This window comes from Galleria mellonella, unplaced genomic scaffold, assembly GCF_026898425.1.
Source record: "Galleria mellonella isolate WM207_F2 unplaced genomic scaffold, CSIRO_AGI_GalMel_v1 utg38, whole genome shotgun sequence".
In the NCBI taxonomy this organism is placed as follows: domain Eukaryota; kingdom Metazoa; phylum Arthropoda; class Insecta; order Lepidoptera; family Pyralidae; genus Galleria; species Galleria mellonella.
This window is the reverse complement of record NW_026442090.1, coordinates 8323950-8337385: the sequence shown is the minus strand read 5'-3', so window position 1 is coordinate 8337385 and position 13436 is coordinate 8323950. Positions and strand designations below refer to the sequence as shown.

General features: G+C 30.7%; 1 protein-coding gene across 1 annotated transcript in view; it reads left to right on the top strand.

The window, feature by feature from the left end:
• LOC113522463 (putative mediator of RNA polymerase II transcription subunit 26) overlaps positions 1 to 13436 on the top strand; it is a 75747-nt gene that overhangs the window by 44696 nt on the left and 17615 nt on the right. The window contains exon 2 of the mRNA XM_026908148.3: positions 4689 to 4929. Coding sequence (XP_026763949.2) covers positions 4854 to 4929 — 76 coding nt within the window. The 5' untranslated portion in view covers positions 4689 to 4853. The remainder of the gene's footprint in view (positions 1 to 4688; positions 4930 to 13436) is intronic.

Here is a 13436-nt window from a genome sequence, read left to right as displayed (position 1 = left end):
ATGAAGTAATATAACTGCATATAAGATATAATATAAGAAGATATATTTATATACACTGCAGATAAGTCGAGAGGAATAAATAGATATATTAAAATGATCAACACAATTCATTATTACAATTTACTTGTTATATTATAATAAAAATGACTTATTGTAACTAATTATGTACCTAACATCATTACGAAGTACCCTTGAATAAAATAACTGAGTTAATTAATAAATGCATTATATAACTAATTATTTATATTTATGCATACTTTGCGTTCGCATAATACAATGAATGTTTTTTTTTTGTATGTAATTATATTATAAATCATTACTCAAGTCAAATTAGCATTTATTAGAATTATTTATTCACGAAATCTCTTGTCCTCCCAGCATAGAATGTTCCACCCCTTCTTTTCCCTTGGGCGTCGTAAGAGCTGACTTAATGGTCGAAGGATGAACAACAACGTCCTTCTTAAACCATCACCAAAAGCCTAACTGCGGTTACCAACTCGTCTGCTACTGCCGCTGTACTGTCTGCTTGCTGAACGTGGCAACTACTTACAAAATAGAGGAAAGCTTTTATTCAGCAGTAGACAGATAATGGCTGATATGATGATGATGAATGATGAAGTATAAATAATTTATGAATAAAGATTTGAATTATTATTTATCTTGATATAAAAATTCTTTGTCACTATGTTCGTTCACGGTAATCTCAGAAACCGCTCAACAGATTGAAATTTTTTAAATGTGTATTATTTGTTCTAACCTGAGAAATAGGATAGTTTTTATCTTGATAAGAATAAATTAAGCCAGTAGATGGCGGTAGGTGACAAATAACGTTTTGTGGGTCAGTTCTATTAAAAATAAAAATCCTGATTCTTACAATCAGCTTAGTATACTTTTCTATTAAAATAAAATTAACTTAAATTTTTTATACAAACATAAAGTCCCAAATAAAAAAAATACGCACACATACACACACGTATACACACACGTAATTTTCACAAAAAAATACGATGAAGTACATTATATGATAAGTCTATTTTCCAAATTACTGGAGATGTCTGTAGACATCTCCAGCTGTTTGGTAATGCTTTAATTATTGTTTCGTAAATTTCAAATCATAATTGCTAACGTTATTTGAAATAGCTATTATTTCTTAACAATATATTGCATTCGAATTGTGCACGTAAGATCTAAAGGTTGCAAAAGCTATTTTACTAACGAAATGTTAATATTTACATAGATGCCTCCATAATGGCTTAGGCTGAAATAATTTCGCTTTGCAATGTTTACAGATAAACACTTATTATTCTCAGTTGAAGGTTTTTATGAAATGAAACTTTTACTATTTGCGTAAAGTGGCTTTTAAGCAAGAATAGAAGAGGAGAATAAATAAATAAAAGTAAATAAAACATATCTATGTTTAATATGGATAAGAGGATTGTTAGTAATAGAAATTAGAGGCTATAATATATAGAATAGGGCTGCCATTATTAGTAATATAATATACTCAGGTCGACTATCACATGGTTCTCGTAAAGCGTTATGGTTGATTCTTAATGAATATGTCACAATGGGATAAATGGCCCAATTCTATCCTCATCTATCATCTGTCAGTAGTATAACACCAGGGTAATTTATACATACATATAATAGTGTGAGTAGGATTACCATTCTCTTAGGGGGAAAAGCGATTGTTAATAACGGGTGCTAACAGCCCCATTGCTAGCAATACACCCTATCATGTCGACGTCCATGCGGTTCCTCCTGGAAAAAATCATGGTTAATTCTTGTTGAATTCTTTACGATGAGCCTACTAATGCAGGGAACTGCATCTATTATCCATCATTGGTGCTCAGTGAGCGTATACCGAAAGCGCCAGACGAGGTTACCTTCCATTATTATCCATAAAAAAATCATTCCATTAAAAAAAAATAAACTTTTTAAAAAGCAAACATTATAGGAACGTAGACGTAAAGGCATGGTCACAATGTGGAGCGTGTTTACGAGAAACTGTTCGGCGAGCCGGAACGTGCCGCTTTCACGAGCGAGACGCGACTGCGGTCTTGACGTATCTGTGACGTCACGACACGTTCCGTTTCACCAATTATGAAAATCTTCTGTAATTTATATAAAATTAGGAATACTTCTAATACTGATTAATAGTTGTTTTTTGTATTTTAACTTGTGATCGAGATTCCTCTATAGCGTTCAAAAATATTCACTCACATATTTATTTTCGGGGTTACCCGATTACATCCACCACAATCACACACGCACATAACGTCGGAGTAGCAAATATATCTTTTTATAAAAAACTATACTTGTTATATGTATCTATGTGGATAATTAAAAACTCGGGTAGGATAGGTAAAAAAAAAAATAACACTTTGATTTTAAAATCTTGCATTTTTGTCCAAATTTTCATACTTTCTTTAATATAAAATTCCGTAAATCTTATTTATCTTCTGTAAATATAATAGTAGTTAAATAATATTCCTAAGATGATGTCGCACTTCATTAATTTACCAAAAGTTACCTATATAAGTTTAGACCTTAATGATGTTTGACGTGGGCTTTCTTGTGGATGTTGGGAGCGACGTAAGTTTCCAACCTGTCTCGTAAAGTTACTATTGAACGTGCCTCAACTTGTCCCAAGACAACGCGATATACAATAATCTTTAACAGTACGAACTTGTTACCATCTTGAATAGTCCTCAGAAACTAATATCTGAAGTTATCCCGTCACCTTACACCTCGTCTCGGTTTAAACCTCAATTTGGTATTCCCGATATTGGGCATATTGATTAAGTACGAAACTAAATATATATTCTCTGATATATCAAGCGGACAAACTATTTACCTTGCCCGAAGTCAAGGAGTTGTAGACATTTAATTAAGCTTTGAGAAATAAATAGGCAATAGACTTAGTTCTTGAATAAACTGTACCAAGCGCCCGCAATTTTGCTAGTGGGAATTAAATTATTCTGTTCCTGAGATATATAGTTTTATTTATCCTTGGATAACATTAAATTAAATTTCCTAAAATAAAATACCTAATGTATTGACAGTGTTTAGGGTTTCATTATAATCAGAATGAATAAAATGAACTGAATAAAGTAGAATTGCCCAAATAAAAAAATGTATATACTTTTTTTAATTTGGGCAATTCTAGTTAAAATATTTGTAATATATATAATTTATAGTTAAAATATTTTTTTTTTATGACGAATAGAGATTCAAGTGCCTTAATCAAAAGATAAAAATAAATTGACCCATAATTTATATAACATTTTAAAAGTCTTTTATTAACATCACACTCTTAAGAAACTTTCAAGGCACTTTCTTCCACGCACAACCATTCTTTGGAATCAACTTCCAGCAGCAGTATTTCCGAACCGATACGACAATATAACCTTCAAGAAAAGAGTATATTCCTTTTTAAAAGGCCGGCAGCACACCTGCAATGCCGCTGGTGTTGTGGGTGATCATGGGCGGCGGTAGTCACTTACCATCAGGTGAGCCGCATGCTCGGTTGCCCCTTGTGTTGTAAAAAAAAAACTCTTAAGAAATCTTCAACAAACCACTTTGAAAATACCATTTTTTATTGCTAACCTTTTGCAAATTCTAAAATCTTAGTTGATATTTAGTCAATATTGAAGTAAATTTATCTGAGCCTAGTTAACACTAACTTGAGTATATACTGTAAAAAAAAAATACCCTGCGTATCACCTTTGCTTACGATACATACAGCATGCTCCTGTTCATATAATTGCTATTGATCCAAATATATCTCGGTACATTTGGAAAAATATCCGGTCGACATAATTGGATAAAAGAAAAATAAATTTTCAATACTCTATCTATGTACATATAAATCAGTTTACACTCTATACATCCCAGATTGGCAAGTTCATTTCACTGATTGGGTTTCTGGTATGGTGGGCTAATAATTACGCTGCCAACAACTGAGTTGAACTGACTGTTCAATTAGCGATGGTCGATTTACATTACGTCGTATTAATTGACACATTGTTTTTGATGTAATTAGCAACGAGCAATTAATGTAATAAATATTTTGAGTCATTTATGTTGATGATTATTGTAATGCAATTCGTTTAAGCCGAGTACTGAATTAGAACCTCTGTGATTCAACTTTATGTTAATTTAATTGAAAATAAAAAAGACTTTTCGATTTATTTGTCTATTAAAAATATATACTATAGTTTTTTTATTTTATTTAAATGTTAAGGTCTATACAGAGTACATAAGAAATGCTGCACAAATAATTGTTTTTAGGATTTACACTGTGATAACTCAATTATATACTTTATTAAATTTAATGAAAATTAGAATAAAATATTTTTTAGAACGAGCAATACTGAAATGACTTGTATTTTACTTATTATGTACTACTTGTACATAGATGAACCTGAACTTATATGTATACATATAATTATTAGGTAATCTATGTACAATCTGAGGAAGAAGTAAGAAACCCTAGTAGTCGTATGTTACATACATGATTGATGATGAGATGATTGTGAAATTAGATAAATCAAGAGATTTATGTAAGCTCATAGGTTTTGGTATTCATTCCTGTCTTCCTGTACTGCAAGTTTCGTTTTTGTTCGTTAAATGTAATTACATTTATTAGATACGCGCAGAGATTTAATAACAATTCTTTGTTTCAGATGTGACAGTGCTGCCAACATGGTATAGACTTAATCAATGTCTGTGCCAATTTCTCTAGTGCCAAAAATGGCCTTCTCCACAACCCGGGGAACAATCGATGAACTTTTATAAGTCTTTATAGAGAACGATGGTATCAATGATCCGGTGAAAATTAATTAAACAAAATGGGCCGGCGACGTTGGAGATTCTTTACAATCACGGCGTTCCTGCTTTTTATAATAAAAGATACACAATGTCAAGGTAAGTGTTCAGTTATTATATAATTCTGAATATGGATATAAGTGTAAAGTTCCATAAGCGAACTCGAACTGTATTATACGATGCAAAATGATTGCTATTTGCCAGATTTGTTAGCAGTATTAATTTGACTTTCTTGTTTAATTTCGTGCTTATTTTCATCACGAATATTACAAAGTTATTATTGTTAATATTTTTTAAATAATTTTGTAGGCTAATACTGACTCTTTTAAAAACCAAAAATATTCTTATGAGGTGACTTTATTTGTGCCATGTACATGGTACAAGATACTCACCTACTAAAAACTTTTACTAAGAACTTTTTCATTGTATAGGAAATTATAAATTCTATTAGTCATTATAAATTAAAAAGATATGCATGTGTTTATCCGGTACGAAATGCATTTAAATATCGTCTGCTGCTATGGCAGTGGACGTGACATTAGATTTACCCGCATTATACCGAGCATATTAGAATCTTACGTGACAGAGTGCAAATTTACTGCAGTCTCTGGGTTTCGTTTAGTTTCATTTTAATGTTTTATATTGTCGAAATCGATCTGAAATGAATGGAAATTAAAGTTGATACTTTAACAAAATGTTAGGTATCTTTTAAAAAATTAAGATACAGTTTTTGGAGTGTATAAAACAATTAATAAATAAGGCAAATAAGCAAGGAGCACTTTGTTGTTACTAATAAGGTCATATTGCCGATCATAGTACCGTGTGGTCCCGGCGTAGAATGGGCGACCTTTTCCTATTTCGTAAGAGTTTCGTTGTTAAAAGAGGCAACTAAGGGAACTTATTAAGTTACCACTTATTAAGTTTCGACAACGATACCCATCGTCCCTCTTAAAACATCTTCAAAGTCTAACTACGGTTGCCAACCCGCCTGCCAAACGTGGCAACTACTGGCAAACCTCCCTTATGGGGAAGGCCTATGTTTAGCAGTGGCCAGTTAACAGCTGATATAAGGATGATGATGATAAGAGCATATTAATTTATTATGAAGTAAACAGTATAAAGTTCATAAAGGATATTATGTAAAATTTCTACCACAATATTGTCTTATAAAATGTAAACAATTTTGGTGTTGAATATATGCAAATTGTTGGGATCTAAATGTATTATAATTACTCAGCGAGAAACAACATACAAAATACCTAAGTAGACTATAAAATCTTAATATCGTTTAAATTATCATGGTAGTATATGAAAAATGTAAATATATGCTAGCCAGTTTTTCCCAGTGACTTCGTTCGCGTGACCGGGATATGTTCATTTTTCAACTTTTTCGTCTTCGTCACTTAAATAAAACTAAAATGTCCCGATCGAATCCGGGAACTCATTACGTATAATACTGTGCGTACTGCTACGACACAAAGATTGTCAAATTATTGCCATTTGCTAAACAAACAAACAAACATACGTATTTGATAGGTAAACGCAAGTCATTGCACAGATTTAGATCATTTCCAAAATTATATTTTGGTTACTTAAACACCCATTGAACACGGAGCCAACCCCGGAATGACATTGAGATGTCGTCGATAAGTGTATGATTTCCTTTGGGAGGCTCGGTAATAAGCAATATATGAGGATCCTTGAAAGAAAAATGACCGAGCAAATTTATACGACGTATTTGGGGAAATTTTGCCATTCAATGTTGATAGTCTATTGATTAAATATGTGAATATACTTCTGTACTGATCGTTATGTATTTATAGATACAAACAATCATATACATAGCTTTGTTATTGACAATATTGTTGTAGTTGTCATTAGTATTATTTAATTTTGTATTTCCTTCACTTGTATTTATACATTTGTGCAAACTTTAGTGGCTGTTAAATAATTACTTAAGTATGTAATTACATATTGTTATAGATATCTGTTTGTCTTAAATAAATAAATAGTTTTCAGGTGGAGCTGAGTGGAGGTCGATATGATAGGTTATATTACTAGGAGTGGAACACTTAGATCCCATTACTAACAATCACTTTCCCCATATTGTGTGTGTTAGCGACATCTTAGCTGATTTTGATATATTTTTGGAATCAAAAGAGAATAGACAATAAAGTATAGAAGAAGCATAGAAGAAGCTGGGCTAACCTATATGATAAAACAACTTTATAAAGAACATCTTGGAAGAAAAGACAAAGGTAAAAGGAGAAGTAGAAGACCAAGAAACAAGTACATTAAATAGATAAACGAAATACTACGTATCATGTCGTAAAATGAGATTATATAATGGAATATAGCTTGGTAAAGGGCCGATTGAAAAGCCCGAAAAGGATATATGAATTAATTGTCAAGATTGGGAAAAACCCTTAATAAATAAAGTTTTATGTTGACTGACTGCTATTATGCAAAGAATTCTTTTTAAAAAAGACGTTGTTGAGAACTTAGGTTAAGAAGCAAAATCTTTTTTGCATTCTAAATTCAAATATTTTAAATCAAATATTGTCTACAAATTGTCATGTGGTCCCGGCATATAATGCCCACTCCCTCTCTTCCCTTTCCATGGGTGTCGTAAGTGAACATAATACTAATAAAACATAATGGTCGAGAGATGGCCAGTAGCATACCTTTTAAAACATCACCAAGGCCTAATTGCGGTTGCTCCAACCTAGCGTGGTAACTACTGGCAAAACCCTTATGGAAACCATGTTTAGCAATGGACAGTCAACGATTGATATGATGATTGTCTACAAAACTGTTTATCGTACAGCTGTGTTTGTTTTATTCATTTTAAACCTGTTAACATTTAAATAATCTGTGGTAATATGTAAATAGTAATAACCAACCGTTGCAAAATCATAATGCATACGCACGTACTGCGATTATATGCAAACACTGAGTGCCCATTTCAACATTACAGAAATGGATATAAAGAACTAAAAACTATGTAAAAGGAGATAATAAACATTTATCGTAGGCGTAGAATGCAAGCTCGCCGCCCACGACTTCACCGCTGTTTAGTTGACGCCCTATTTATTATTCAAGAGCAACTTGCGTCTTTGGAAGACTTGTAATCGCAAAGTCCCATTTCACCTTGAATTTCGATCAACTGTATCTGGTTGCTATCAGGCCTTTCAAGTCTTTGTTGACGCTGAGATAAATGTCTGGTACTGAATGATTTATGTATATTTCTATAGAATTCCATAGAAATTTCTATTCTATATACAATTTATTGCTATTAAAACGAATACCTTTTCATTGTGTTATGTAGGGTAACAATATACAATAGTTGTTCAATGATACTGCCATGTACTTTGTAAAATTTTAGAATACAATACTTTCATATTCATTCCTGTTATGGTTTTCAATTAAAATAAAAAAAAATACACGACACTTACTTATAGGAAACTAGCATCACTATCACAGCTCATCTATTATTATTATTGGTCACTGCTCAAAGTAGACTCCCATTTATTTAGCCAATTAATTTTTAAATTACGATCCCTAACCACTCATATCTATCAAATTCTTGTAACAACTTTGAGGTTACCACACTTCTAATTACTTCACACTACTCACAAACTCTTTTTCGCATCGGTTATGGGCCAACCGAACTTAGCTTATTACCAGTTCAATATGCACTTGCACGTAAAGTCGTTGTTCCTCAAACCAGTACCTGTGATACAAGAGGGCAATACTCTCACACGAGTACAGTAATACATAGTTGCATGCAAATTTTTCAGTCACAGATCTTCTGCGAATATCCGGGTTCCAGATTCCATCACGCAGTGAAACTGTACTGTCACACTGCGTTTTTGTTGTTGTATTATATAAATTCACAAACTGATTTCGTTAGTATTATCAAGACGTTATTAAAACAAAACACGGAATATTTCACAAGTGATTCTGTTTCAAGATAAAACTAAGAAAGATTTCTTTCGAATTTCATTTGAAATTGGAGCTTACAGTTGGTATAGGATTGTTTCTTTCAATGAAACTTAGCGTAAATTTAAAGCATAAAAACTTATAACAAGTTTCAAGATTTCTTGGTATTCAATTCATAAAGAGATTAAATAAAAAAATATATATGCTCACCATTATAATCCGTAAAGAAAGTAATCAGAGGCATTAGGAATCTGTGGCTGTAATAAATAATAATAATAAATTATAATTAAAAAATATTATAATGAACAAATTTTAAAGTAATAAAATACAAATTAATAATATTTTAAATAATATATTTTGTAACTTTGTGGAACATAGTACAATTGCCTTTTAAAATAGTTACTTTATAGTTTATGTATAAAAATTATTAATAATAAGGGGTAATTCTTCGAGGAAGCAAAGTTGACAATCGTTATATTTTTAGTATAGAATGCCACATCTAAAGTAACCCTTTCTTCAGTAGTTGGATATAATTATAAATATAAATCTGTATTCTTATAGTATAACCACTTATCATATAATAAATAAATAATATAATAGGTATAACTAAATTTTAATCGCAACAATTACAACAAAACAAAAAATATCTAAAGAAAATAAATATAGTGAGATTTTTCAAGAAAATTAAATTGTTCTAAAGCTAGCTCAGTCTATTAGCACGTAAGTGCACGTCTAGAGCGAAAAATAAATTGAAAAACACGAACGTTAGTTAACGTTTGCCAGCTATATTTTATAGATTTTTTCAGTACACTCAACAGAAATAGAATTTGTTTTATAGTATTTTTGTTTATATAAATATACATGAGCATGCATATTATTATAAACTCAAGCATTTCGAGGTAGATAGAGACCACAGATCATTGCTTGTCCTATTTTTAATACAACAGGAAATATCGAACAAACTGACAGCCCACCTGATTATACGATACGTTAAATTCGTATGTAGATACAAAAGCATCATATAACCAAAATTAATTTCTCATTAATATATACATATACTTCTACTTAATAACACAAATATATATGTGCATATATATCTAACATTTCTAATTACATACACTATGAGCAGGAATGTTATTACTGCTATAATCACGGAAACCAAAATTAGGTGACGGTAATTTCGTATATATGTACAGAGGTACCTAAAGCATGTCTTATTCAAACGTTTGAAGAGACCCGCACGTGAGGGCCCTATCTAATTAGGGGTGAAGCGAGATCATGGGTCACGAACATATTTATTATATCTGCTATTAGGTAGAAAGGGACAAATAAGGAAATATTTTTACTAATAAACAATAACAGAACCAATTCTCTTCATTTTGGTTCCTATTATTTTTCTTTCTCTCATCACAATTTTTCGTTATTATTATTTATTAGCTATTATCCCACGGATGAGCACGGCTGACTTAGTAAATGTACGAGTATTATTTTAGAATATATTATATTGGTCTACAGTATGGTCTCGAAATTGAAGGGGCCACCCCTTCCTTTCCCGTGGGTGTCGAAAGAGGAGACTAAGGGAACTTAAAGATCGAGGGATGGGCAGCAATGTCCAAAAAATATCACCAAAACCACCTAACTTCGATTGCCAACCCGTCTACTAATACTGACAAAATTCCTCCTTATGGGAAAGCTTTCAACAGTGAATAGTTAAAGGCTTATATGAATAAAAAATGAATTTGTTTATAAATTACCAGCTTATTCATTCTATGTTTAAATGGATTTGAATAAAAAAATTGTAACATTATTAGAGTTCATTAAGTAGCTGTTACATTAATACCTAGTGTAAAAAATATGCAGTCCAATATTACATGTGAAAAAAAATGTGCAACATTTTGTTGACGATGTTGAAGTTAAATTGTATATGTATTCAAGACATACGAACTTACACAATACTCTATGGTCATCATAGAATAATATAGCATAGTAAGCCCTGATATTTCCTATGCATTACCACACCTAAGGACTAAGGTTACACGTAATGATTACAACAGACATAAATCGTGTATTAGGTACTTAAGGTAGTCGGTTACTAAACAATTTGGACAGGAAATAAATACTCTAGTATCACTAGTGGCACTAGAATCGGACCTTAAAATTTTTGTTGATTATTTTGTAATTAAAGATAATTCGAGGTAAAATTTCTAAATTGGCGTTTCTAAATTAAAATGTTTCTTGTCACAACTTATAAATAGGATAACTACTGGTACCTGCTTAAACGTAGAACTCAAAGTTACAGGTAATATAATTAGTAATAATACAATTAGTTGGATAATATATAGAAATCGTGCAACACGCCAAAAGTAATGCATAACTGAAATGACGTATAGCTCCCCCGGGATCTCGTTCATATAAAGTTACAGAATGATTTCCTATTCAATACCCCGAGGAACTTAAGTTATGACTGAGTGTAACGACTTGGAAAGATTAATATGACCGTGGAAAACGTTCTATTAATTGCAAACAAAGAGTATATAGCTTTCAATCATGAAATCTGTTTCTTTTTTTTTTATAATCAGAATGCATTTTGTAGTATTATACGGGATTGTGAGAAATTAAATTAATTATTTAAACAAGAGATTAAAAATTTATACTGCCTTTTAGATGTCTTTACTTACTGTCGTAATATAAATATAAATAAAAAAAAAACAAAAATATAAATGATAAATAAGTAAATGTAAAAACAAGAAAGATAATAGAATTCTTTTGTCTAAATGGGCTAAATTATCTTCATACCTTCATATTTAAATTAGCTATTAATTTCGAATCACGTCTTTATGAATTTTAGATCACTTATTTTCGCTATTTTTGAATCTTAGTTATGAAGAAAATGTATAAGAAGAGTTATTACAAAGATTTGTAAAATTAATTGATAGTTAATTTATTTTGAACTAACCTTCGCAAAAGTCAAACCTACACAATTACCAAATATTTTTTTTATCTTTTCAACTAAAGCTCGAAACGAGAGATTGTTTAAAAGACAATCTAGAATTTAATCAAATAAAAACGATAAATTTTACAAGATTAAACTCACGATGTCTTGAATAGTTATTTTTTTAGTGTACAAAAAATTAACGACATTTTAAGAACCTATTTTAAATATTCTAACTTTAATGTATTTTTTACACTGATTATATCGAAAATATTCATATATACTGTGAATATTCTATGCCTCACCACAGATGCAGTATTTCCTCCGGTGACAGCTGTTTGCCGTAACAAGTTGATAAAAAAAAAAACATAAAACGAATATCCACATCAAATATTTATTTTTGAAATATTAACGTTGTATACATTAGCCATGTATCTTTTTCATTTTCCCCGTTAAATTTTATCCACATGTTTATACTAAACGGGGCTCAAAATACCCTTGTATATTACAAAGAGCTTTGAGCCGCCCTCGACATCACGTACAGCTCCGCTCGTAATGGTGTGGCTTGGCTGCCTAATTACCTGCGATTTACCGCATATGCCACCGTAATATTAATTACTACTTATTGTTTTAAAGAATAGCTTTTTCAACCCTAAAAGAGTGCTCTTCAAACAAAAAAGCTTACTTTCCACAATTCATTTTACTTCAATTTAAATTCTAAGTAATTATTTAAAATATATTATTTTTCTGTAAACAAAAAGATTTAATTTTCTAATATATATTAATTTATATGTTCTCAATCTTAAAAAAAAATTGGATATACATAAAAATGAATACGGTGAATCCGTTAAGGTACTTAGGACAATTAAAATAAACATAATAAAAGGTATAGAAATTGACTATCATATACATAGACATAGAGAGGCGATGTGAGTACACCATGAAAACTAAGCGGACCGCTAGCGCCATTACTAAAGTGCTTGATGTGATTTACAAAAGCAATTTACTGACAGTAAACCCCTTCCTATTTAGCCTGTTGGGAAATACCAAGGGTAATATTATTTTCACTAGGGTAAATTTCATATCAGTACAAAACTTCACTATTGTGCCATATTTAAAGCAAATAATTGACGTGTATAATCCTATCAAAAATAATATTAAAAAGAGGAAAGAATTGTTTTTTTGTCTGTCATAGAAAATTTAAAATTATACTTAATCAATTTTAAATATTTTTTATCTATAAAAAAACTACTATCAGTAATGTTAATCAATTAATTAATTATTTTCATTAAAATAAAAAGCATACTAAGCCAGAGCAGTTCCCTAGTGTGGTTATGCAAGATATAATAACGTCTCATAAGAAGTTAATGTTTAAAAATTAGCATATTTTCGTCGCTATCACCTTTCCTGTTCTTACGAATACTTTCTATAAAGTAACATCGTGACAAGCCATAAAAAAAGAAATATTAACAACACACTGAATTTTCCAAACGCTGCAATAATAAGTAAATATGAAAAAAAAAACTTCTCAAGATTAATTACTAACAAATATCTATCTTTTGCATTACTCATTATATAAAAAAAACATCAAAGAATACCTTCATGAAATGTAAATTGCCTTCTTATAAGAAATATGTAAGTAAGTCTATAAGTAATCGCTTAGTTTTTTTTTTTATAACAATGTAACCACAGAATTTTAATATGATATATTCACTCTATGAATTTAGATCGA